Here is a 27,564-nt window from a genome sequence, read left to right as displayed (position 1 = left end):
AATCATGTTTAAATTCTTTGTTCAAGACTGGGTTTCCTCCAACTATTTATCAGAAAGACCAAAGCCATCATTCCAAACCTTGTTCCCAGCTGCTGGCTATGCTCCTTTCTGACAACTGTGTTATCAGATGCAGTTTGAAACTTTAACTCCACATTTGACCCTCTTTTGTGCCTCAGCAGCAGAAACTCCATTTTTTTTCCAGAGCTAGTGAACCCTAATGGGTCACCTTTGTTGTATTCTGAGGTTATGGAAAACGCTTCCATTTCCTACCTCTTGCTAACTCCTATTTGCCCAGTGCTTGCTGATTATATTGGCTCCCCAATAAGCGATGGTATAATTTTAGAATTGAAATCTGCCTATGGTCTTGCCCTTTCCAAATTCTGTAATCTCTTTGAAGACTAAAGTTCAAATAGGAAAAGTTTAGAAGGATACAGGCCAGATGGGACTAGAATTTTGGCAGGGTCAGTTAGGCCAAAAGACATATTTCCATGCTGTGTGGCTCCATAACTAAAACCCTTTGCAGTGTATTTGTTCCAGTCTCCTGAGCATCCCAGATTTTAATTACTGCCAGCAGTGGCGTGCCTTCAGCTATCAGAGTCCAAGGCTCTGGAGTTCTTTCGTAAAACCTCCTCATCTCCATTTCACACTATTTGTACACAATGTTCCCTAAAACCGATCTCAATCCAAACCCATGGTTATCTACCCAGAAATCTTATTTTGCTCAGGGCAAATTTGTTTGATGAAATTCATGTGAAATGGATGATGCTATGTTTGGGGACAACGATTGATCCAGCAGGCAAGTCACGCGGTAATGGATATGAATGAATGGGAAAGTCTACATCAGGACAGATTTTATCCAACCGGTGAGTTACAGAGGCTGGATTCAAATCATCTGGCAAGTGATATTAGTTTAGCTTCGATTCATTATGCCAGTGATTATGGCCAGATTTGATGGAGCCTGTAGAGAAAAAAAAGTTAGGCAACTTTTTCCTGGTACCTTGCCCGTGCATCCAGTGCTAGTTCCTGAGTAACTATGGAGTGGCTTTACACCAAGAGCCAAGATTTTCAGAATAAGATAAAAGGCATCAGTAAGGCAGAAAGAGCACAAGAGAAAATTTACAAACATGTTGCAGCAGCATGAGGACACCTGAGTTACAGGGAAAGCTTGAATAGGTTAAGACTTTATTCCCTGAACTGTAGGAGATTATGAGAGCTATAGATAGGGTAAATGCAAGCTGGTTTTCCCCCACTGAAACTAGGGGTCATGGATTAAGGGTGAAAGGTGAAATGATAAAGGGGAATGTGGAGGAACTTCACTCAGTGTGTGGAATGAGCTGCCAGTGGAATTGGTGGTACATGGATGGGAGAGGAATGGAGGGCTATTTTCCAGATGCAGGTCGATGAGACTAGGGAGAGGAATAGTTCAGAACGGACTACATGGGCTCAAGGGCCTGATTCTGTGCTGTGGTGCTCCATGACTCTCGATACATTATTACATAATCTCAGATTTAATGGCATTTACTCAGTGGTAGGGCACTTTGTGCTTGGAACAGCATTGTCAATAAAATATGGTTACCTGATGGCAGTCACATTGATCTATTACTACCTGAGTTAACGTCATAGAGTTTTGACTATAAAATACGTCAAGGATGTATAATCTTGAGATCAATTAACTAAATGGCTACACAGGGAATTAGTGATGTCCTGAACAACAGATTTTAAACTTCACCTGTATATCTTGCAATGAGTTATATTGTTCAACTAACCAATAATCAGTCAATTGATATGAAGTATTTCTGAATCTTGGCTCTTAACAGTAACTGCTTCCCATTAAATGGGCAGTTGTAAAGAACTCTGACCATAGCTAAAGTGTCCCAGAGTGCCTCATAGTATTGACATGAAACCAAAACAGTGGTAGCTGGGCTCATAAGGGAGGGATTAGAACTAGTGACCATAATCTAATTCAAGAAATGATTTAATGAGCATCGTGAAGTAGGAAAATGAGTTAGGGAAGGAAATCAGAAGCTTATGACCTTGCCATTCAGAACCACAGGCAACAAAGTGGGCATTTGAATTTAGGGATAAGTAAAATGCCAGAGTTAGAGAACTATCTGCTGGTTCTAGGTCAGGTCATTAAATGATCTACGAGTAAGGATATTACAGTCAAGCTATTGCTCATGAGACATTTCAGCAGAATTAGGCCAAATGACCCATCGAGTCTGCTCCACCATTTAATAATGGCTGATTTATTTTCCCTTAAAACCCTATTCTCCTGCATTTTCTAGTAACCCTTGATGCCCTTATAATCATGAGCCGATCAGCCTCTGCTATAAGTATACCCAATGACTTTGCCTTCACAGCTGTCTGTGGCGATGAATTCCACAGATTCACCTCTCTACAGTTAAAGAAATTTCCTCCGCATCTCGGTTCTAAAGAGAAATCCCTCTCCTCTGAGCCTGTACCCTCTAGTCCTGGACTCTTCCACTATTTGAAACGTCCTCTCCATGTTCACTTTATCTAATCCTTCCAATATTTGATAGGTATCTAATTGAAACCTAATCATAATTCTAAACTCCAGTGAGTATTGGCCCAAAGCCAACAAATGCTTATGCATTAACCGTTTCATTCCCAGGATCATTCTCATAAACATCCTCTGGACCCTCACCAAGGTCAATTGATCTTTTCTTAGATACGGAGCCCAAAACTGTGCATAATACTCCAAACATGGTCTGACCAATGCCTTAGAAGGCCTCAGCATTGCGTCCTTGTTTTCTATTGTAATGCTCTGGAAATGAATGCTAACATTGCATTTGCCTTTCTTACTGCTGTCTTGCCCTGAATATTAACTTTTAGGGAATCCTGCATTAGGACTCCCAAGTCCTGTTGCACCTCTGATTTCTGAATTGATTCCCCATTTAGAAAATAGTCTATGCCTTTATGTCTCGTCCCAAGGTGCATGACCGTACACTTCCCTACACTATATTCCATCTTCCACTTCTTTGCCCATTCTCCTAATCTGTCTAAATTATTCTGTAGACTCCCTGTTTACTCAGCATTACCTGACCCCACCTATCTTTATATCATCCACAAATTTGGCCAGAAAGCCATCAATTCCACTTTCAGGTCATTAGGTAGCAGGCCCAAAACCAACAATGGGTGTTAATTGCCTCCTGAAACACCATGTTCAGGTAACTCTCCCTTCCCCTATGCATCATAGTGTTTGAATTGCAGATTGCTGAATGCTAATTGCTATATATTAGCAAACAAATATGATCAATTACTAGGACTTGGTATAAATTTAAGAGAACACAGCAGTAATGTAGGTGACCAAGTTGAGTAGAATGAGAAAGATGGCCAGAAATACTCTGGGAGTGGGGAAAAGGTCTAGTAAAGACATGTCTGGTGATAACATTTGCACAGATGATAATTTGAATAAAAGATAAGGTAGGTCAAGATTGGAATTAGATGACATTGCAGATGTGGACTGGATTTGATCAGATGTGACACTATTGTTTCACTTGTTCTGGTTCATTTGGGACAATTGCCTGAGAGAAGTCTGGAACCAGCAACAAGGGAATGTCAATTGAAAGTGATGGTTTTGGTCTTCCTGTTCTTTGGAGGATTTCTGCTTAGTTGGTGCTGGATGCCAGCGAAAAGGTCTGACAACTTAGAGATGGTGGAAGTTTTGGGAGAAGTAACTGTGTAGTAAACTGGGGATCAAACACATGACGTGGAAGCTGCAGTCCATTGTAAATAAGATTGCTGAGATGCACTGTGTCAATGTAAACCAGAGACAGCTAAGTAGGGAATGATGCATGAAGAGGAGCCATTGTTGGTGATTCTCAGGATGTGATTGGATAGATTATTTTAAAGTTTTTTTTAGAGACATAGTGTAAAATAGGCCCTTCTGGCCCTTTGAGCTGCGCTGCCAGCAACCCTCGATTTAACCCCAGCCTAATCATGAGACAATTTATAATGACAAACTAACCTACTAACTGGTACCTCTTTAGACCATGGGAGGAAACCGGAGCACCTGGAGGAAACCGGAGCACCTGGAGGAAACCCATGTATTCTACGGGGAGGATGTACAAACTTCTTACAAAGTGGGATTGAATTCCATACTCTGACACCTCCAGCTTTAGTAGCTTCACAATAACTGCTATGCCCATATAAGATTGGGAATATGTTTTTGCTTAGGAATCTTCAATTATCATGCCCCAGAACTGGTACTTGTACAGATCTGATAAGGTACAAAGAGGTCTGATTTTAAAACTCCTATTTAAAGGACTTATTATATAATAGGCCAAAGTTGTGCTGGTTGATTTCACATGAACAAGAATGTTGCTTTTCACCCAAATGAAAGCCATAGTGTGAGACTGGTGTTGCCAAGGTGTCAGACTAAAATCTCTTCGTTTATGGAGTTATCGGCCACTGTCTCTGAAAATCCCAGCAGCCTCTCATGTTCAGGGAACATGGGAAAGACCTAAAAACCCACTGTTGCAAACTCATCACAAACTAGACAAATGTGTTTTTGTACAGTCACCAAGTTTGCTCTTTGCTTCTTGTTGCCATCAGAAAGTAAATTACTTTTGGTATATTTTTAGCACAACTCAAATTTTAAAAACTTTAAATGAGCTAGTGTTGCCTTTGAGAAAATTTGTGTAGGGTATGAGAACATCTTTGTTTGAGAGTTGGGGGGGAGTTATGATGTGAAGGAAACATCTGCTGTAAATCAGTAGTGACGTGGTACACAAGCGGCTGTGTTAGTGAGGAGACTGTCACAGCGGGAGTCTTTGAGCCTGACCTCATGTTTATGTAATTAAGTTTGGCAATGAAAGATTTTTGCAAAAATACTTGTATCTAAACACATTCTTCCACAGGTCAAAGACAGTAGCTTAACTCATAATTAGGAGTTTGAGATCATTAATGATCCTGGACATCGTTACTTGAGATAATGTACACCTCGGCAAGCAGAAAGGACAAAATTCCAGACAAATAATCAATGTTTGTTGAACCAAGAGAAATACTGTGTCATTTACATAAATGCCATTTGCACTATAGAACACGTAAAGAGGCTCAGGCAGATGTGCAGTCCTGAAATGGAAGTGGGGCTTGTATTTACAAAGGATGTTGACATGTAATTTAAAATGTGTCAATCCAATAGTTGCTACTTCCCATCTTTAGATATTTTTAATTGTTCTTTTGCTGGCCTCAGACACATAATCAACCAAAGCGTCAAAGGAATTTAAATTAAAGTAATTACATTAAATTTAGGATTAAAAGCTTGTATCGATAACTGTAGCCATGAAATGATTAAAATGAATCCAGTTCACTGCCCTTGGGGATAGATATCTGACATCCTATGGTCTAGATGCAGCAGTGGCGTTGATATTTAATTGCCTCCACAATTCAGGGATAATTAGAGATGGACAAAAGGCCAGGCTTGCTTGCAATATCCGCATTTTCACAAACTTAATAAAGAACAAAATTTAATAAGTAACCAACTGTTGCACGAAATAAAACAGGTCGATATTGCTGCACAATTGGAGGGCAGACAGTAATTGTGGGGCAGAACTCCTGTTGTAATTGCTTGAATTTTCTACTTTGTTTTTGTGTTAGTTCCCTTCACATCTTTATTTGAAAGCTGCTGACTCTGCAGAACAAATGGTGTTTGAATTCTTGCCCCTTGCCCTGGGTAATTGCTTGACATCGTCGTCGTCGTTTTGCAATTTGAAGTGCCATCAGTTCCGGTGACTTTTATTCATTGCGTGTCCAGTACGAGAACTGTACCTGTTCAAGTGATTCCTGTATGCAAACTAGGACAGAGGACACTGTATGAAAACTAGGGCAAAACAAACATAGGGGCACCATGGTAATGCAGTGCTATTGCAGCTCGGAACGTTGGATGGAGTGCAGAGTTCAGTTCTGCTGCTGCCGTCGTCTGTAAGTAATTTGTGGCCGCGTGGGTTTCCTCTGAGTGCTTCAGTTTCTTCCCACAGTCCAAAGGCGTGCCAGTTGGTCGTTGTAAATTGTCCATTGTCCTGTGATTGGGCTAGTCTACAATAGGTGGGTTGCTAGGCAACAAGGCTCATTGAGCCCGAAGGGCCTGTTCTGCACTGTATCTCTGAGTAAAATAAGAGTGACATCAGCTGTGGTTTTTGGCCGGGGTAGAATAGCAAATATGCAATACGTTGCACTGGGTTGAGAAATAATAGGTGATGCATGAGAGTACAGAAAGGTTGTGGAGTCTTAAGAATTTCTAGCTCCTCAATTATTTGTGCCGTGGTGACTTAATAAAAACTCTGCTGACATGACTGCATTTACCTTTTGTGCATTCAGCAAAATCTTCTGATTAGATATTGTGCAAATACAAACCACGCGGAGCACTGAATTGTACTGAACAGAATCCCCGAAGCTTTGTCAGACAAAAGGGACCAAGGTGTTTCATAACCCATGAGAGGGTATTGCCAAGGAATTGTGCTTGGTTTCTTTTTTGTAGTCTTATCAAATTTACATCATTTTGCCTACTGATGTGCTTGCCCCATGATCTTTGTGCGCTAAGGTCCTCTCACTGTCGCTGTGCTTTCAGATTGGTTACCTGCCAGTTTCAAATTAACCATCTTTCCTCAATTTAAATATTAGGCCAAAAGCATTGTTCTTTCTACTATCGTAAGATCCAATATCTTGTGACAGATTCCGTTTCAGCCCTGGCCCATACTCAATATAAATCAAGCAGTTTGTGTTCTCAATGTTGTCTTCTTTCCTGAGCAATGTTACCAACACCATATTCCCTCTACCACAAGCAATAATAAAAACACAAAAACTAGAGAAACCTAGCAGTTCAGGCAACACTTATGGGAAGAGAAGCAGTTAATATTTCAGGTCAAAGACCCTTCATTTGCTGTGATTTTGCAGTATTTTCTTTTTGTTTCAGATTTCTACCATCTGCGTTTGATTTTTTTTTTGTTTTATATTCTTTTAAATCCTGGAATAATCTAACTTTGCCCCTGTCACAGTCCATGTGTCACTAAATCCTATGGGTATGCTTCATTCTTATAAGAGTTAAACCACTCCACACTTGCTCTGTCGTCGCTCACACTTTCAAAACAGTTTAAATTCTTACCTCAAACATGAGGAAATCTGCAGATGCTGGAATTTCAAGCAACACACATAAAAGTTGCTGGTGAACGCAGCAGGCCAGGCAGCATCTATTGGAAGAGGTACAGTCAACGTTTCGGGCCGAGACCCTTCGTCAGGACTAACTGGAAGAAGAGCTAGTAAGAGATTTGCAAGGGGGAGGGGGAGATCCGAAATGATAGGAGAAGACAGGAGGGGGAGGGATGGAGCCAAGAGCTGGACAGGTGATTGACAAAGGGGATATGAGAGGATCGTGGGACAGGGGGCCCAGGGAGAAAGAAAAGGGGGAGGGGGGGAAACCCAGAGGATGGGCAAGGGGTATAGTGAGAGGCACAGAGGGAGAAAAAGGAGAGAGAGAAAAAGAATGTGTGTATATAAATAAATAATGGATAGGGTACGAGGGGGAGATGGGGCGTTAGTGGAAGTTTGAGAAGTCAACGTTCATGCCATCAGGTTGGAGGCTACCCAGACGGAATTCTCCCGATGTGGCCCTTCATATATTGGCAAGACCCGACACAGACTGGGAGATCGTTTTGCTGAACACCTACTCTTTGTCCGCCAGAGAAAGCAGGATCTCCCAGTGGCCACACATTTTAATTCCACGTCCTGTTCCCATTCTGACATGTCTATCCACGGCCTCCTCTGCTGTAAAGATGAAGCCACACTCAGGTTCGAGGAACAACACCTTATATTCCGTCTGGGTAGCCTCCAACCTGATGGTATGAACATTGACTTCTCTAACTTCCGCTAATGCCCCACCTCCCCCCGTACCCCATCCGTTATTTATTTATATACACACATTCTTTTTCTCTCTCTGCTTTTTCTCCCTCTGTCCCTCTCACTATACCCCTTGCCCATCCTCTGGGCTTTTCTCCCCCCCTCCCCCGTTTCTTTCTCCCTAGGCCTCCTGTCCCATGATCCTCTCATTTTTTTCCTTTTGATTTTGCACAGTTTAACTTTTGCACATTGGTTGTTTCTCCATCCTGTTGGCTGAGGTCTTTCATTGATTCTATTGTGTTTCTTGGATTTACTATGTATGCCGCAAGAAAACGAATCTCAGGTGACATTTGTATCAGGGTTGTATGTGGTGACATTTGTATACATTGATAAGAAATGTACTTAGAACTTTTCTTTTAGCTTGGTAGAAGGGGCTTCACTTGGTTCTCCTGTCAAGTAGATTTTGACGTTTTGTATTTTTCTTACCATTTATTAAGATCTAGCTTTCCTCTTGATACTTTCTGTACCTGCTGTGGTCATTGTTTTGATGTACTAATGCTTTAGGTTCTGTAAGTGCTGTGGTAAAAGTTGTAGCTTTTGCTGTGTGGAGTTTGTATTCAATTGCAAAAATGTTTTTCCATGACTAACATCCTTGTCTTGCTTTAGGACTTGCAGGTTTTGCACGTCTCTGCCCAGGAGATCAGTATGAGGTGAGGAAACGTTTTTTAAAACACGCTCAGTACATTAGAAGTTGTAAATCTGAAATAAGAACACATGCTGTGCAGGTCATGCAGCCTCTGTTGGGGAGGTGCTTCTGTATCAGTATTTCTCATTTTTCCGTACAACACAGGAGGTGACATCAGTCCATCAAGTCAGTGTCGTCTGTCAGAGCAATCCCATCAGTCCCATTCCCCAACTTGTTTCCATGTGATCTTCTTTCTCAGTCCCGATTCTCCCACTAGGGATAACTTGCAGCAAAAAATTATAGCAGCTTGCATTTGGGATGTGGAAAGAAACTGGAGTACCCACACAGTCCTAGGGAGAAAGTGCAGATGACACGCAGCATTGAACCTGGTACAGTGGGGTAGCTATGCTATACACTGCACCTCAGTGCTGCCCAAACAGGCTGCCAGCTGGTCCCTCCAATCATCCAGCGTTAGTCCAATGGTCACTTAGCTTTGAACTGTTATGGTGGGGTCTTTGTTAATGGGCCGAATGGCCGACTTCTGCTCCTTTGTCTTATGGTCTTAATTCCAAAGATCCCAATTAAAGCTGATCATTGGAATATGTGCTCACTCCCACTGGGGGATATCGGAGCTCAGGTTCCAAGCCTACTTATTTCCCTTTTAATTCAGGGAGTGAGGTGAGCAGCAACATTGTCACAGCTAAAAATAGGATGCAAAATGTGAATTTGCGTATCGGTTTGGTTTGACTGCTCAATGAATGAACTTGCAGAGATAACAGCGCAGAATGTTTTATCATTTTAACAGACATTTATAAAACAGCTGTTTTTAAGTTACAATATAATAACTTAAAAGCTGTGACATTTAGAACAGGAGGTTAAGGATTCAATGCCTTTAATATTTTATCGTCATATGTTTTGATCTGAGGAAAAAATGAGGGATGAAAGCACTTTTGACACAGCCTAAAACCATTCTGATGTTTGTTTCCAGATATTTATGAAATATGGTCGTCAACGGTGGAAATTGAAAGGTCGCATTGAAGCTAATGGGAAGCAAGTGTGGGATAGTGAGGAGATGGTCTTCCAGCCTCTGGTTACGGAGTTCCTCGCAATCAAGGTAAGGGGTTTGGACCACCCCCTAGCCTGCTTCCCTTGGAGAGGGACTGTGGCAAAGTGCCCAGCTCTCCATTGATGTAAGGACCCAGTACAATGCAACTTTGTTTACAAGCTGTTTTCCTGTTTACAAAGGGAGGTTCTCCCGTAGGGGGTCAGTCTGTAATGATGAGCCCTTCCAACTGGAAAAAATGACTCTGCAGCCTTGTTACTGCAGACTGCCAGACTCTCAAGCTAAATCCTGGAGCCAGAACTTGAGCCTGTGACCTCATAATAATAAAAATAAAACGGCAGTAATGAAAATAAATTCCTTTAAAGTAAAATAAAATTAAATGTAAACAAAACGAGAGGATAAAATTTCTCTTCTGTTCCTTCCAGCTGTGTCCTTCTCACTCCATGTTTTCCATAAAGGAAACTGGGCAATCCCGTGCCCTTCCACGGCCTCAGGCACTGACTGTGCAGCAGAGACACGGAGAACTGTGGTTGTTTATCTGTCTGTTCCCACCCTGGCACAGATCTTTTCACTATTTTCTTAATGCTTCAAGCAAATCATTTGGTCCCATCCCTGATCTTTAAATGTAATTCATATGGTCTCCATGTGGAGGAGAGAGACTTGTAAAACAGGGGCTGGTAGCACAAAAGTTATTTCACCAAACTAGCTAACCTGGCCTAATAATCTGGTGACTAGAGTTCAAGACTTGCCCCATCAAACGAGGAATTTAAAGTTAGATGGTTATGCAACAAACTGTCTGCTCTTGAAGCTCAGCAAGTCAAGCAGTGTCTGTGACAATGGAAAGGAACTGTCAACATTTTAGGTTGAAACTTTGCATACCGCTCAAACTGCTGAAGTCCTCCAGCACCTGTGTCTCCTAGTTAATTGTGCATTCTGGGTTAGTAATGTTAACACACTGTATTTGAATATATTGGTTTGTTTCATACAGTGATTAACATGATGACATGTTCCAGTTGTGTGAATGAATGTATTTTAATAGTAAATGGACTTCTCAGTCGTAGGATGTTTGATCCTGTGATGATATAACAAAAAAACTTCAACTAAATATAATGTTGTGTACGGTGAATTGGCTATATCTTAATATCTTGTATATTTGCAAATATTATTGTAAGTGGTATATGGTACTGCTTGTGCATGGGAGGGGGCAGCTGGGGGGGGTGCTTTGGGGTTCTAACATTTAATTGTCATTCTTTCTTTGGAGCACTCCTCTGTTTTTGTGGATGTTTGCGAAGAAAAAGAATTCCAGGATGTATATTGTATGCATTTCTCTGACATTAAATATACCTATTGAAACCTATGTTATAAGAAAACAGATAGGAGAGACTGCAGATGCAGGAAAATAGAAAAAAAAGTGTTCTAGATTTTCAAAGTCCTTGCCTAGTATGCATTGTGTGACCCCTTCAAACACACAGCCTACATCAGTTCAAGAACGGAGTTCTCCACGGGGACGGCTAGATGGAGTTGGCAGTAAATTTTCATCCTACTCAGGAAAAACCTCTGTAATCTGGCTCCCTTGTATCTTGGTGGTGCTAGACTAGATTTTCTGGACTTTTGGACATTACTCCTGTGACCACCCAAACATCTTATTTCATTTTTGTATATTATACAGCAGTACGATAAATTTTCCAGTAAACCCAATGAGTTTAAAGGGGTCAGAATATACAAGCACTCTACACTCTGTGGCCACTTTAATGAGTAGGTATATGTCATTAATGCAAATATCTAGTCGGCCAATCATGTAGCAGTAACTCAATGCATAAAGACATGCAGAGCTTCAGTTGTTGTTCAGCCCGAACATCAGAATAGAGAAGAAATGTGATCTAAGTGACTTTGACCATTGGTGCCAGATGGGGTGGTTTGAGTATCTCAGAAACTGCTGATCTCCTGGGATCTTTACACACAACAGTCTCTGGATTTTACAGACAAGGGTTGAAAAAACAAAAGGCATCCAGTGAGCAGCAGGTCTGTGGGTAGAAACATCTTGTTAACGAAAGATGTCGGAGGGGAATGGCCGGACTAATTCAAGCTGACAGGAAGGCGACAGTAATTCAAATAATCATGTGTTACAACAGTGGTGTGCAGAAGAGCATCTTTTGGCAGCGGATTGGCTGAAGACCACACTAGGTTCCACTCCTGTACCTAATAAAGTGCCCACGAGTAGTGCAGAGGTTAGCGCGACACTATTACAGCTCAGGGCATCAGAGTTAATTCCGGTGTCATTTTAAGGAGTCTGTACGTCCTTCCCGTGGAATGCATGGGTTTTCCCTGGACGCTCCGGTTTCCTCCCACAGTTCAAAGATGTACCAGTTAATTGGTCATTGTAAATTGTCCCATGATTAGGTTTGGGTTAAATCGGGGATCGTTCGGCAGCACAGCTCAAAGGGCTGGAAGATCCAATTCTGCACTGAATCTCAATAAACAAAAAAAAAATTAAATCTCCAGTCACAAACCTCCCTGCATTCCTGATCTCTGCCATTCTAGATCCCCATCCCCAGTTCCCCCCAGACCCCCAGCCCAGCTGCATTCTGAACCCCAGTTCTCACATCTTGACTTTCTGAATCCCATTCAAACTAACGAGTGAACCAGATGCCAAACCATGAGCATTTCTGAACAATCAGATACCAGAGTACCAGAGTTTATGAGATATATATGTGTATAAAAAGTTTAGTGCTCAAAGTAAATGGGATTCAGATTTTGTACTATGAAAGTTTGGCCATTGTTTAATTAGAAGTAATCTGAATTGCAATAGCAGCACACAAAATGCTAGAGGAACTCGGCAAGTCAGACAGCATCTATGGAAATGAATAAACAGTTGACATTTATAGTGTTACAAGTGAAAAATGTCAAAATATTCATCTCAGTTCACAGAGGTCTTGGGGGAAAGTGATGAGGGTATGTTTTGTTGTTGTGCACTATGAACGGGTTGATTCCTTGCAGTGTGTTTACTTTGACAGACTTCACTTGCCCCTCTGATCTGATAAAGTCAGCCTAGATTTCCTTGTTTTATATTTTGTTCTTCCCAATGTGGAGGATGTTTTGATGGGAAAGTGGGTCAGGGGTTGGAAAAGAGAAAATAGGATGAAATAGAAGCTCACAGCAAGGAAGAAACTTATTGAAATTGGGAAGGGAAGAAACTTCAAGAATAGACCTTAATTTGGATGTCTGCCAATACCAATATGTACTGTGAGTCTGCTCTGACCCCAAACATTGTGCATTATAATGAGCAGCACACACAAAATGCTGGAGGAAGTCAGCAGGCCAGGCAGCATCCATGGAAATGAATAAACAGTCGACGTTTGGGGCTGAGACACTGATCCTCCTCCCAGCAGATTGGATGAGTTGCTTTGTATTTCCAGAACCTACAGATTTTCTTGTGTGTGTGCATTATAATGATTTACTCGGTATTATATAATAATTAACAAAACATTTACAGTAAGCATCAAGTTCAGTCATACGGACTGAGATGCATTGAAAAGCTTGTTTTGCATACTGTTCATAGAGATCAAATCATTATACAGTGCAGTGAGGTACAGTTCTGATGAAACTTCGACTCTTTCTTCTTTTCCATAGTTGCAGCCTGACCTGCTGAGTTCCCGCAGCGTTTTGTACAGCCTGTGTTACGTTAAGCAGGGTAAAACAATAACAATGCAGAACAGCTGCAGAGCAGGTGGTTAAAACAATAAGGTGCAAGGTGGATTGTGAGGTCAAAGGTCCTTCTTATTGTGCTAAGGAATCATTCAGTAGTGTCAAGGTGTCCTTATGCCAGGTGGTACGTACTTTCTGGCTTTTGTATCTTCTGCCTATTGCAGGACGGGAGAAGGGAGAATGTCTGGGGTACTCGTGCATTTTTAGACCAGAGAGAAAAAATAGAAATCTTCAAAGTTGTTAATTGGTTCATTGTTGCAGGTAACGGAGCTGAAAAGCCTGGCAAATCACGTCATAGTTGGCAACGTCTCCTGTGAAACAAAGGATTTATTTGCGGCCTTGCCTCAGTCTGTCGCTGTGGACATCAATGATCTGGGAACTATTAAACTTAGCCTGGAGGTCATCTGGAAGTAAGTCTTTCAAAGTCTGAAACTGGGAAGAGTTTAGCCTTTTGCACTGGAAATGCTCGGTTTGCAGCAAAAAAAAACTTGCCAGAGTATTTTGTAGTCCAGGGGCTATTTTCATCTGTGAACTTTGACAAGTATGTCGTTCAGAATGATTGCACAAATGCAAATAATTTGTTCAGCTCTGTCCCTTCAATTAAATTTGTTGATCCTCCTGCCCCACACTTGGTAGGGATCCTTTCAGCAGCGTTGTATTGATTTACATCTTCAACATCTTCTTTGTTCACATGTTTAAAGCAAAAAGGTGCCGTAACCAAAAGGAAGACGAGATGGGATAGCTTACAAGACCTGCCCTGTGCCACATGGAGCAACCTGCTCACCATTAACCCCATGGCACAATTCCCTGAGGGTCTGGCCAATTCAAGGTCGGATATTTTGGGATATGTCTAGCTGACTTTTTGGGAGATTGCAGTCCTGGGAGCTTAGACACCTAAATCCATGTTAGCTCACCCATTGTCTTTAACTCGATGTTTCTGTAGACATGGTGTCGGAAAATTTTGGAAACAAAGCCACAAGACTATGTCCACTGTCCCAGGTTAACACATTTAATCAAGGAGCAACTGCCTGGCATTTAACCAGTATTCTGATAACTTTTGTCACCCCTTGTTAGCTCCTGCCCATCAAGTTCTTTGGTTGTCTATATTTTAACAACTTCAGTTGCCATAGCCAAAAGCTGCAAAGCCCATGAAACCAAGAGAATTACAAACTTTTCAGTGAAAGAAGATTGGTTTGCAAAGTTCTTTAAATAAATAAATAGATAGATAGATAGGTTAATAAATGTAACCAGCTCACAAATAAGAGTTAATTAGCTAGTTATTGGATTTGAAAGATGTGACATGTTGGAGCTGTGTGGGGACTATTGTGATCCACTGTAGCCACATCTGAAGTTACTGTTGGCAAAGGGAAGAAATTCAGCTCACAATCAGTGAACTGGAATCTGAGTTTCGGAAACAGCAACATATCCAGGAGGGAGAAAAGTATCTGGATGCTTTGTTCCAGGAAATAATCAACCCCTCCACCCTTCTTGGGCTGGAAAAGAACTTGGAGTTGGGAGGAGGGTGCAGTGATGGTGAAGCGGATGGAGCTGAGGAGGAAGATTCAGTTACCGTGATACCAATATCATTGGTAGGATTAAGAACGAGGTCCTGCTGAGGGAATTGGAGTGACTACCATTGGAATTTGAAAGCAAGGCTACTGGGGTATTAATCTTAGCGTAAGGGCACCGCGGTAGCATAGCAGTCAGCATGACGCTATTACAGCTTGGGGCATTCCAGAGTTTGGAGTTCAATTCCAGCACCGTTTTTAAGGAGTTTCTACGTTCTCTCTGTGAGTACATGAGTTTCCTCCAGGTGCTCCAGCTTCCTCCCACATTCCAAAAACGTGCTGGCTGGTAGGTTAATTGGTCATTGTAAATTATCCTGTGATTAGGCTGATATTAAATGGGCAGGTTGCGGGGCAGTGTAGGTCATTTGCCCAGAAGGGCATGCTCCATGTTGTACCCCTAAAATAAAATTGAACATTACTACATTGGTAGTGTGCAAAATGGTGTAGGGCAATTACATCAGGACGTTGGGCGTGTGGCTTGGAGATGGTGTGGGAGAAGTGACATTGGTGCCAATACTGAGGAGAGTGACAGATGAATTGAGCTTCGCCTGCATCAGAGTGGGACCAGTGTCTTGGTGAATCAAGTAACTTAGTGGTTCCTGAAAATAAATAGTCGAGGGCAAAGATTGGGTGATGGAAGCATTAGAATATTCATGTTATTGATAAGAGCAATGCTAATCAGTGTGCGACTGGAAGGGGTAGTGCACACACATAAGAGCGCAACTCCGAATAGCGTCAGAATCGGAACAAGTTGTTAAATCAGTTTATTATTGTCACTTGTACAAAGTTACATGAAAAACCTGTCTTGTGAATTAGTTCATTGCAACAGTGCAATTGAGGTAGCACAAGGTTAAACAATGTAAAATAGTGGCAGAAAGGTTCTTTACCTGAACACACAGAGCACTTGCAATAAGCTGAAATTGTACACAACTGGAATTAAATTGGAACGATCTGATGGGCATTTCAGGGATGTGTTACAAGGTGACACCAATCCTCTGGAGCACCTTGAATTTCAGAAGAAAGAGAAAAGGTAAAATGGGTGTCTGGTTTGGATGGAGATGAGATCAGTAGTGAGAACAGATCATAGCAGTGAGAGATTTTGCAGTCAAGTCAGTTTGAGAGAGTGGGGAGGGATGAAAACTAACAAGGGAAATGGTAGGGATCTGCATGACAATAATTGTGGATGACTTCATTCTTAAAAATTTGACAAATCCAATTAACATATGTTGAGGATGAGGTTAGAGAACGTATTTGGGGCAATTTCTGAGAGCAATATGTTGTTGCACCAACCCAGACTATTTGAGTCAAGAGACAAGGCTAATTAAAGATCTCATGGTAAAGGATTCTCTGGAGAAGAGTGAAAATAACAAAATAGATTTGCATGGTTTGGAGCAGGAAATGTAGATCCGGAATCAGGAATAAAAGCATTTCTAGAACCATGAAGGCAGAATTGACTTAAAAATACTGGAAAACATTGATTAAGACATCTAAGTAGCCACAGACTTGTGAAAACACATTTTGTAATTCACAACCTGGAACTTCTTGAGCCAGAGGGTGGTGAATCTGTGGAATTCATTGCCACGAACAACTGTGGAGGCCAAATCATTGGATATATTTAAAGTGGAGGTTCTGGTTCTCAATCGGTAAGAATGTCAAAGGTTACGGGGAGAAGGTAGGAGAATGGGGTTGAGAGGGATAATAAATCAGCCATGAGATGGGCTGAATGGCCTAATTCTGCTTCTGTGTCTTATGGTCTTATTTTGTTGAGGCAGCAAGAATTAGGAGCTGTTGGTGGTTAAGCAAGGAAGTTTAAAATAAATTTATTATCAAATTGCATGTCCCCATATACAACTCTGAGATTCATTTTCTTGAGGGCATACTCAATAAATCCCTAATAGAACAATAACCATAACAGAATCAATGAAAGACTGATTACACCAGAGTGCAAAAGACAAGAAACTGTGCAAATACAAAAAGAAAGAAATAATAATAAATAAATAAGCAATAAATATCTAGAACATGAGATGAGCTTTTACCTTGTTCAGCAAACTTTTACAGGGAGCTTTATTAAATTCCGCTAGTTCATAGGTTGTGGGCAAGTGAAATTATCCCCTTTGGGTCAAGAGCCTGATGGTTGAGGATAATATCAAGCTGAAAGGGACGCAGATTGTTGGAATGGTTAGTAGTAGACTAGGAATGTGGCAAAGGCGGAAGAAGAAAATAGATGATGTGAGTGAGCTATAAAGAAATGTGAAAGTAGACAGTTTGAGTGTTTTGCAGGCATGTAAAGAGGAAGAGAGTAGCTAATGTAATTGGCCCCTGAGAGGGTTAGTTTGGGAGCTGAGGATATGGCAGCATCATTGAACGAATACTTCATCTTTTCCTTGTGAAAGATACTAAAAATCATCTTAATTAGTGCATTGTTCAGTTTGTAAATTAAATCTGACACAATCCATCCGCACCATCGTGTGAGCCCCAGAATCCATTATTAAGCAAATGGTAGCAGTGGTTTCTTGAGGAATATGAGGTAACTAATAGGTATTGTAAATTTGGGTTTCCAGAAGCATTTGTTAAAGTTCTGTGTAGAAGTTTGCTGAACAAGGTAAAAGCTCATGGACTTTGCAATTAGTATATTAACGTGGACCAAGGGCTTTTTGGCTTCTCATTTAATCATACTAGCAATCTGTCTGGATTATAATACTGGAAAATATGATGTTAGCAACTTTTAAGTTTGAGCAAATTCCAGTGTTAATCCCTGTTCTGACCTTTAAAATGAGTTTTATCAAGGCAAATGTAGCATTTTATGATTGAACTTGGCCTTCTTGACTTTGGGATGAAGCCAGTGAAGTCAGCAGCTCCCATGGGAGACATTGTATCAGTGTGTGCCTTCAGGAAAGGAAGGGAGAAGGGTGTGAGTGTCCCAAGAGTGTGCAGAGTTAGATTATTATCCTTTTGTGATAGTGATTGTTTGTTTTACTTGTATTTAGATGTTTGATAAAAGTCAAACAGAGTAGCATTGATTTGCCTTGGCCTCCTACATTCCCATAACCTCATGCTATAATTGAAGGTTAAAAAAGGATTCCTTTTTTATTTTGAGAGCAATATTTTGTAAGATGTTTAGAAAGAAGATTTACGTAGCCATCTTTTGCAACCCTGAGGTCACCTAAAGGCCTTTCCTGCCGACGATAAATTGTAACCCGTTATTGTAGTGCAAGGAAACACAACACTAATTTGTGCATAACAAGCAGCACTGAAATGAAGGACTAAATAAATGATTTTGTGATCTCAGTAAAATATTAGATATTCTCCAGCACACTGGAGATAACTGCTCTGTAAATAGATTTCTATGTCCACCTAAAGGAGTAAATTGTCTCTGTTTAATATTTAAACCTCTGGAAGTGCAGTGCTCCCCGGTACTCTGCACTGGAGTCTCTGTGTAGCTTCCTGTGCTGGGTTCCTGGAGTGAACTGGACCGAACATTTTCCTTCTCTCTGTAACATTCACCCTTCCCCAGACCCATCAAAGTTTTTTTTTGCATGATTATTTTTCTTAAATAAAGTAAGAGAAAACTACATTGCCATCTTGAAATAGAAACTGATACTATCCATCAGCAAGTACTAGAGAAAGTAGACTTGCTTGAATCCTCACTGTGTGTATGATCCTCACCTCCGACCTTTGATGCAGTTGACCCCCCCACTTCCATCATGGCATGGCCTGACACAGGACTGCACTCAGCTGGTTTCATCCTTCACGAAGCAGTCATGGACAACAAAGCATTCCCTTCCCTGTCTGAACCGTTATCACAAGAATGTATTCTTGGCTTCCTTCCATTTCATGTTTCGTCCCTTGACAACAGTATCGAAAAACACAACCGTCAGTCTCCATGTGCTCTGGTGAAGCCAGCTTCACTGCATCACTTCCTGCTCACTCCCAATTGTGGCACTGCTTGACTAGATCAAAGTCATCAACTTCAACACCCATTGCAAGCTTTCCTCACCTGCCACCAGCCCCAATCCTCTCCCTGGCGTGAACCGGGGTCTTCATTGTACGGAACTGCATCCGATTTGGAGCATCTGAAACCTGACTGTACTCCACCAAGACCAAGTATTACCACCTGCCATGTGTTGTTTGATCTCCGTCACTACTTCCGCTCAGTTGCTTTTGGAGGTTGGAGCCAAGCTGTCATTTATGTAATTGTTTCTAGATACGATTATGGGAATGTATTCCTTCCTGACCTTACCTGATATTCATAAACCTGAGCTGTCCAACTCTCTGCTGTTCCTCTGATAACACACCATGTTCTTGTTGATCCATGTTGCTTTCTTGTAAAGGATAATTCCCACATGCAAATCCCTTTGTAGCCTTGCTTAACTGAACTGGGCTAAAGCCTCCTTCAACTCTTTGATGCTCTAAGATCTCCGTGCTGCTCTGGTTCATGAATTTAATGCATCGCCAGCTATGTTGCAACTACCAAGACTCACTAAAAAAGAGGATCCTCCACCTTTTCTGACATTCTTTAAAACCATTTGACCAAGTTTTTATTCATCTTCATAGTTGCCTTTTGTGGCTTGGTGTCAAATTTTGTTTGATAAAGTTTCTGCCAATGGTCAGAATGTTTTACATTCAAGGCCTGGGAACAATAGTAACTTGTTCTAGATTTGGCATTAATCATAGATCTTGTACAGCACACACTGATCTGCAAAGTTTAAAAAATGTGTGGGAAAAAATATGGGAAGAATATCTTATTTTGTGGCCTGAAGTGTTGGCAATGTTGCTGTGTCTTTTCTTATTTTGTTTGATTTGTTCTCTGTCTTCTAGTCCGTTTGACAAAGATGATCAAGCATCTGCTGCAAGCTCGGTGAACAAGGTAGCCACTGTAAACAAACGATTCTCCACCTACAACCAGAGTCCACCAGATACTCCGTCCTTGCGAGAACAAGCCTTTTACGTAAGTGTCTCTGCGCTTGTTCACCTGTAATGTAGTGCTGATGAGGCAGGTAAATTCCCTAAAATATCTCTTGAGAAAATACATTTTCCCTGACAAAATCCTTCAGAAAAACACACAATAATCCAGATAGCAGGCTAACTTTGGTACAATCCTGTTACTCTCCAGTATTCAATTTATGATTGCTCTCAGAGTTGTCTTTGTATCATTTGGTAGTGGGCACGGTAAATGGAGTTCTACCACATGAATAAGGATTGATGAGAGGTGATGGTCATCAGCTGTTCGAGTACTGCGATTAATGTTTGGTAAAGAAAATGAGTGGTCCTGTACACTTGTGGAAGGGAAACAAGCAACCTTTGTTCTTGAACCATTTATAACAAAATTATCAGTGTCCTTCTCAACATGTTTACAATTTCACTGCCCCTTGGGCGCTCAATATCTTTGTCTCGAGTTTTATCATTTGTACATTTTAAATGGACAACTAGTGTGGAAAAGGGAGCCCTCAAAAAAAAATTAAATTGAAACTTCTAATAAATCATAACATTTGGATTTGCTTCTGCAGCCTTGAACATAAGATGTGTCATACATTGTGTTCACCAGCTACCATTGCACATAAAAATAATACTGAGCACGTGTTCAAAAAGAGTCCTTGAAAGTGAGTCTGTAGATCCCTTACTAACTCTTCCTTCAGTTAGTCCTGACGAAGGGTCTCGGCCTGAAACGTCAACTGCACCTCTTCCTACAGATGCTGCCTGGCCCGCTGCGTTCACCAGCAACTTTGATGTGTGTTGCTTGAATTTCCAGCATCTGCAGAATTCCTGTTGTTTGCCTGTAGATTGTAGAATCAGTTCAGAGTAGTGGTGAATGAAGTTATCCATACTGGTTCAGGAGCCTGATGGTTGTAGGGTAATAATTGTTCCTGAAACTGGGGGTATGGGACCTAAGGTTTCTGTACCTCCTGTCCAATGTAGTAGTGAGCAGAGGGCATGGCACTGAATGCGGGTGTTTGATGGTGGATGCTGCTTTCTTCTGGCAGCGCACCATTTAAGTGTACCCAATGGACTGGGATGTATCCATTTTTTTTTGTAGATTTTTCCATTTCTGGGCATTGGTTTTTCCATACTAGGCCATGATGCAACTTGTTACAAAATTCTCCACTGTGCATCTGTAGAAGTTTGTCAAAGCATTTGGTAATGTGCCAAGTCTTCAGAAACTCCTAGGAAAGTAGAGTTGCTGTCGTGTAATCTTTGTGATGACACTTTGATGGTGGTCCTAGGACAGATCCTCTGATATGTTGATGCCAAAGAATTTAAAGTTACTGACCCTCTCCACATCCACTATGACATTTTGCTTCATCTCTTCACAGGTAATGCTGGCAAATAAATTTTTTGGTGAAAATCTCTATGTTGAGGGTTTGAATTTGGATATAATTGTTCCATTTTCAAATTAACAATTGTGTCTGTTTGCTGTGGAAGTGTTGCTGATACAGAAGGAGTGCAATATACAGCAGTGGTTCCTGTTCTTATTATATGGTCAAATTTCCGTATCTCTTTGTCATCCATTTGTTTTAGTCTTTGGACATCATTTAAGGATATTCAGTTTTTTTTTAAACCTGTTTCGGGCATTGCTTTGAGTGTGAAAGTTGTTCAGTTTAGGCCTCGTCAGGAACTTTCTACCTGCTTTGCTTAGCCATGTTGTTCTTTTATGCTTCAACTTTCCGAATCTAAAGCAGAACATGTAAAAACTCATAAACATGAAATTCTGCAGGTGCTAGATATTTTGAGCAACACACACAGAGTGCTGGAGGAATTCGGCAAGTCGGGCAGCATCTATGGAGAGGAATAAACAGTTGATGTTTCGGGATGAAACCCTTAATTGGTATATCTTCAGCTAGTTAGGCAGTATTTGTGGAGGAAGAAGCAATTAACAATGACCTTTCAACAGATAGAAGTTTCTCTGTTTCTCCAGATGCTGCCTGACTTTCTGAGTATTTCACCATTAATTTTTTTCAGCTCTCCAACGTGTACAGGCGTTTTTTTTTCATTCGTGCTTTAGTTTTATAGTCTGCGTATAGTGATTCGATAATCATCAAGTATAACCTGTTCCGAAGATTCTTTGGAGCACGTGTTATGCGTCAGTCAAATATCTTAATTATTTCTCAATGCTTTGGAGTTTTTAATTGCTTCAATTTTAATACTTTTTAAATAATTTTGTGAAAGTTTAAAATCACTCACAGCTTTGACAAATGGAAACGCCCCACCCCACCAATTCTGTATTTATTTGGGCATTTTGGCAGCAGGAACTCAGTTTCTCACTGCCTGACACCTGGTCACTAGGTTTCCTGACACAATCTGTCCTTACGTTGGGGTGGTCTTGCTTCCTTTCAGTCCTGAAAGTTGGGTATAATATCTACAACATGGTTGTTCACATTTCCATTTTTATACCCAGCTAGACTGTAGGTTTCTGTTTCAGCATTGATTTAGTATGTATAAAACTCCCCCGGCCACCCCTTGTCCCATACGATGTGCCGTTCTGCACCTTGTCCATGAAGCCAACTAAACTGCTGCTCTCTTTTGTTTAGAACATGCTGCGGAGGCAGGAAGAGCTGGAGAACGGTGCTGCCTGGTCCATCTCCTCTGATTCTTCGGATGGCTCTTCTAGTCCACAGTTGTCCATGAGTGTTCGGCATTCGCCCAAGACACTGGTGCAGCCGGAGATCCAGGGCACGGTACCTAGGATCACCATAACGTTAGCGCACACTGCAGAGGCTCAGTCCGACAGTGCTGTGGGAAGCAGCCATTCGGACAGAGTGAAAACAGCGGGAGAGACGGAGCACACAACCTGGAACGGAAACGTGCCAATCTCCAGAACTCTCAGCCATATCAGTGAAGCAAGTGTGGATGCTGTAATGGACTTGAAGGCCCCAGTGAGCACAGTGCTGGAAGCACAGGCGATTGCCACGACGAGTTTGGCAGCCTCTCCGCCAATCCCAGAGGTCATATCTGCTCCGGCTTTGCCTGAGGACAGCGTTGATGCTGCACCGCAGTCTGAGGCTCCACTGGTGAAGTCGGAAATCCCTCGGGTCCTATGTAGTCCACAAACTGAGGCTGCTGGTGCTGTCAGGATAGTGCAAGGTGCTGCCCCCATGGAGGAGAAAGTCAAAGTCAGTAGCGAGAAGACTAGGCCAGCGGAACCAGTCAAAGTGAAGCCCATAGACCCAGGCATTGAGGAAGCTTTGATGATATTAAATTCCACACTTGATGATTATCGAGGCCAGTTCCCTGAGCTCCAGAAGTTGGAGATGGAAGTCAAGCATTTGGAAGAAGTGCTGTTGGTAAGTGTATTTGGTTTGTGTTGGTTGTTATTTGGGAGTGAATGTTCTGATGCAAAATGTAAGTTGCGAGCAGTGGTATGCTTGAGCTGGTTTATCATTGCAAGTTTCGCTACATCTTTTTCAGTTATGTTTGCTCAATAATTTCTCTGAGATGGATCCCTCAGTGCGCATTAAGTAATTCTGGCCATTGCCAGTTATCTTCAGTTCCCCCAAGCTGGATGACCTAGTAATAAATCAAGTGAAATCACAGGTTGGAGTTCTTTAATCAATCAGTTTCTTCTCAATTCCCTGTTCTGGCATGTTACCTTGCTTTACCCCAAGGGTCATCTGATTTGTATAATGAGAACAGTAATTGCCTTCTCTGTCTGAGATGGTATCAGTCTGCTTGGCTGTCATGTGAGGGAATGAAGCGTATTGTGTTGCACTCAGTTGAGTCTTGTTGATGGTACAGTGATAGGGTCATACAGCATGGAAATGGGCCCTTCAGGACAACTCATCTGTAACCACCAAGCTAGTCCTGTTTGGACCACGTCCCTCTCAACACTTCCTATCCATATACATATCTAAACGGCTTTTGAACATTGTCATTGTACCTGACTCAGCCATTCTCCCTTTGGCAATTCATTCCATGTACACATCACCCAATGTTTTACAAAGGTGCCCCTTGTGTCTCCTTTAAAACTTTCAGTTCCCACATTAAACCTCTACCCTCTAGTTTTGAGTTCCCCTTTCCTAAGAAAGGGCTGTGTGCATTCACCCTATCAATTAACCTCAGCAAGATCATCCCTCACTTTCCTATGCTCCGAGGAATAAAATCTAGCCTGCCAACCTTTCCATGTACTCAAACCGTTGAAATCCTGACAGCAAACTCATAAATCTTCCCTGTACGCTTTCCAATTTAACGATACCTTTCTTATAACAGGGTGGCCAAAATTGTACACAATATTCCAGACACGGCCTCACCAATGTTCTGTGCATCAAAGTTCAAAATGATTTTATTATCAAAGTATGTATATGACACAATATGCTACCTTGAGGTTCATTTTCTTGCAGGCATTTACAGGAAAATAGAGAAATACAGTAGAACTTTTGGAAAATTGTAAATAACAAAGACTGACAAACAGCCAATGTGCAAATGTTAAAACTGTAAATGCTGTAAGTAATATGAGTTGTAGTGTCCTTGAAAGTGAGTGAGTGTGTAGGTTGTGGGGTCAGTTCAGGGTTGAGGTGAGTAGAGTTATCCACACTGGTTCAGGAGCCTGTCGGTTGTAGGGTAATAAACCTGGAGGGCGAGACCCAGGGCTGCTGTACCTCTTGCCCAATGGTAATAGTAAGAAGAGACCATGGATGATGGGGGTGCTTGATGGATGCTGCTTTCTTGTGGCATGTAAATGTGCTCAGAGGTGGGGAGGGTTTTGCCTGAGATGGACTGTGTTGTATCCACCACTTTTTGTAGACTTTTCTATTTCAGGGCATTGGTGTTACCGTACCCGGCCGTGATGTAACCAGTTAGGATACGCTCCACAGTGCATCTATAGAAGTTTGTCAAAGTTTTAGTATGACATGCCAAATCTATGCCCTGGCTGATGAAGGCCAGCAATGCCAAACACCACCTACTCCACCTGAAACGCTGCTTTCAGCAAACTATGTACTTGTACTCTTTAGTCCCTCTGTTCCACAACACTCCCCAGGGCCTGACCTGTAAGCCTTTGCAGAACACACAGTCTCACCTCAGCTCTTCCTCTCCTGATGCTGATTTGTTGACTTTTCGTCCAGTAACGATCCACTGGTGTGCACCGCTACATCTGGGCCAAGGTGAATGACTGGTGGGTCGGTAGGGATTGAGCCATTGAGCTGGCAGTGCCAGGTCACTGCTCGTCATTTGTGCAATCTGAATGTTTGCTTCCACTTGTCATTTTCTCCAACCCTGCTGTTTACTGAATTAATCTTTCTTCTCTGTCAGTGTGGTTGTGGATGGCACCTCTACTGGCTGCAAGTTAAAACACACTTGTGCCACAGTGTTTGTGCTCTGGCTGTTGGTTGGTCTGAATAGGGTTGCATTTGCGTGGCTGGCCCTTGCTCTCTGAGTCCGGTTTGTCCCTGAATCTATGACTGGAGCAGAGGCAATGGGAGACACAAATGAGTTTTGTGTAGTAACTAGAAGAGGCCCCTGACCCAGCAGTAGTTCACCTGGGATTTGCTGTAGTGGTGCACACAACAAACACCCTGAAATCTGGCCAAGTGAAGTCAGCTGCCCCAATTGCTGGCATTCACCCAGATGCTGCCAGGTCAAGGAACTGGCCTGCCCACTTTCACCTGTAAAGTGTACACTCACTGGTAAATAACACAAATGCAGAGTTCCATGCGCAGAACAACCTGGTGGCATAACATTAACATCTCTCATTTCTGGTCATTTCTCCCCTTCTCTTTCTGCATTCCCCATTTTGGCTTTGCTTTTTTCCATTACCTTCTGCTCACCTGCCCATCTCCTCCTTGTTCCTCTCCTCCTTCCCTTTTCTCAATTGTCCACTCTCCTATCAGGTTTCTTCTTCAGCCCTTTAGCTTTTCCTATCATCTCCCAGCTTCTAACTTCATCTCCCCTCCCCCAGTCACCTGCCTTCCCCCTCACCTGGTTTTACCTATCACCTGCCAGCTTGTACTCCTTCCCCTACCCACACTCCTTATTCGGGCTTCTTCTCCCTGTTTTACAGCCCTCAGCCGGAAACATTGACTGTTTATTTCCCTCCATAGATGTTGGTTGACCTGCCGAGTTCCTCCAGCATTTTGCGTGTTGCTCTGGATTTCCAGTATCTGCAGAACCTGTTGTGTTTATATACAATGAAGTTGTGGTAGAGTGTCTGACAGTTTAGTTAGCTTAGTTCTGTTCGGCTGCTGATGTTTAGGGCAGCAGTGAAGGTCCTTCTTCCCTGTCTGTCCCTACAGTCTCTCACACAGATCGAGAAGGATTCTTCATTGCTGTTTCCATAACTCTTTTTTTGACCAGTCATTGTTGTTAGCCCTGAGATAAACCCCCGAACCTAGAAGACCGGTGGACTGCTCTTTGTCCGGTCTCTACTCTTCAAACTGTTTGGCATAGGCGACTCTACCCAAGAGCCAAAGCACAAGGCCCTGACTCCAGCCAACATAGCTCTCCGGATGACTGAGGCATACCAGCCTCCAAATCCTGTGACAAGGTCGTAGTCTGCCTGGAGGTGAGCACTGGATATTCACTGGGTTACTTATAAAAAAAACACCAGATGAGTCAGAGTATTTTGCCAGGTGAGGAATCTAAGAGGTCCTTTTTAAGGAATTAACACAGTAATTGTTGGGAAGTGGTGAAACAAGTTGAGAAGTGAGTATATAGCATCTTGAACAGAAAAAGTTTCAATCCTTTAAAGTCTTTAGTGTTGTTTCACTGTTCCCACTCAGTGAACCTGTCAGTAATTGAAGAGACCCTGACTGCTTTCTTGGCCTCTCAACGATTATAAGCACATTCCCTAAAATCGGATTTTTCCCATGCTTTTGCGGCACGGAGTAAATGAATAGCTTGTACAATCCTTTCCAAGTTAGAGCCTTGTTCTGGTTAGGGTAAGGCATCCTGTGTTGCTCCTTGTCTCACTGCCTCTGTTGCCACCTCACTCTCTGGCACACAGTTTTCACACATAACACGTGTCAAAGTGATCTTGTAGTTCCTGTGTAAATCAAAGTATCTGGACTAACAACAAGGTTAAGTGATCATTTTTATTCCTCTGAGGCCACAACATCAAACCCTTCAGCTGTACTTGTGTGAAAAGCTCAATTTTTCAGCAAATTTGAAAATTTTGTGTCAAACCCAGCTACAATAAAAGTCTGGTAATCCAGCACTTGACAAATGGATTATTGTATGCACTTCCTAATAACACCCCAAATCACTTTTATTTCACTTTTCACAGTAGGGCACTGAGGAGTGCGGTAGAACAGAGGGATCTGGGAATACAGATCTATAATTCCTTGAAAGTGGCATCTCAAGTAGATAGGGTTGTAAAGAGAGCTTTTAGCACTTTAGCCTTCATAAATCAAAGTTTTGAGTGCACACAGTTGGGCTGTTATGTTGATGTTGTATGAGATGTTGGTGAGGGCCAATTTGGGGTACTGTATTGTGTGCAATACCGGTCACCTATGGGAAAGATAATCAGTAAGATTGAAAGAGTGCAGAGAAAGTTTACAAGGGTGTTGCCAGGACTTGAAGACCTGAGTCATACGGAAAGGTTGAATAGGTGAGAACTTAATTCCCTGGAGCACAAAAGAATGAGGGATTTGACAGAAGAATACAAAATTAAGAGGGGTATAGACAGGGTAAATGTAAGCAGGCTTTTCCCACTGAGGTTGGATGAGACTAGAACTAGAGGTCATGGGTTAAAGGTAAAAGGT

General features: G+C 42.0%; 1 protein-coding gene across 3 annotated transcripts in view; it reads left to right on the top strand.

The window, feature by feature from the left end:
* Positions 1–27,564, top strand: part of ripor1 (RHO family interacting cell polarization regulator 1) — a 315,583-nt gene that overhangs the window by 257,210 nt on the left and 30,809 nt on the right. For all 3 annotated transcript variants that reach the window (XM_063066805.1, XM_063066806.1, XM_063066804.1), the window contains exons 9-13: positions 8,521–8,564; positions 9,528–9,653; positions 13,569–13,717; positions 19,694–19,823; positions 22,402–23,154. In XM_063066805.1, the coding sequence (XP_062922875.1) occupies positions 8,521–8,564; positions 9,528–9,653; positions 13,569–13,717; positions 19,694–19,823; positions 22,402–23,154 (1,202 nt within the window). The remainder of the gene's footprint in view (positions 1–8,520; positions 8,565–9,527; positions 9,654–13,568; positions 13,718–19,693; positions 19,824–22,401; positions 23,155–27,564) is intronic.

Source organism: Mobula hypostoma, chromosome 14 (genome assembly GCF_963921235.1).
Source record: "Mobula hypostoma chromosome 14, sMobHyp1.1, whole genome shotgun sequence".
In the NCBI taxonomy this organism is placed as follows: domain Eukaryota; kingdom Metazoa; phylum Chordata; class Chondrichthyes; order Myliobatiformes; family Myliobatidae; genus Mobula; species Mobula hypostoma.
The sequence above is the reverse complement of the archived record's forward strand: the minus strand, read 5'-3'. Positions and strand labels throughout refer to the sequence as shown.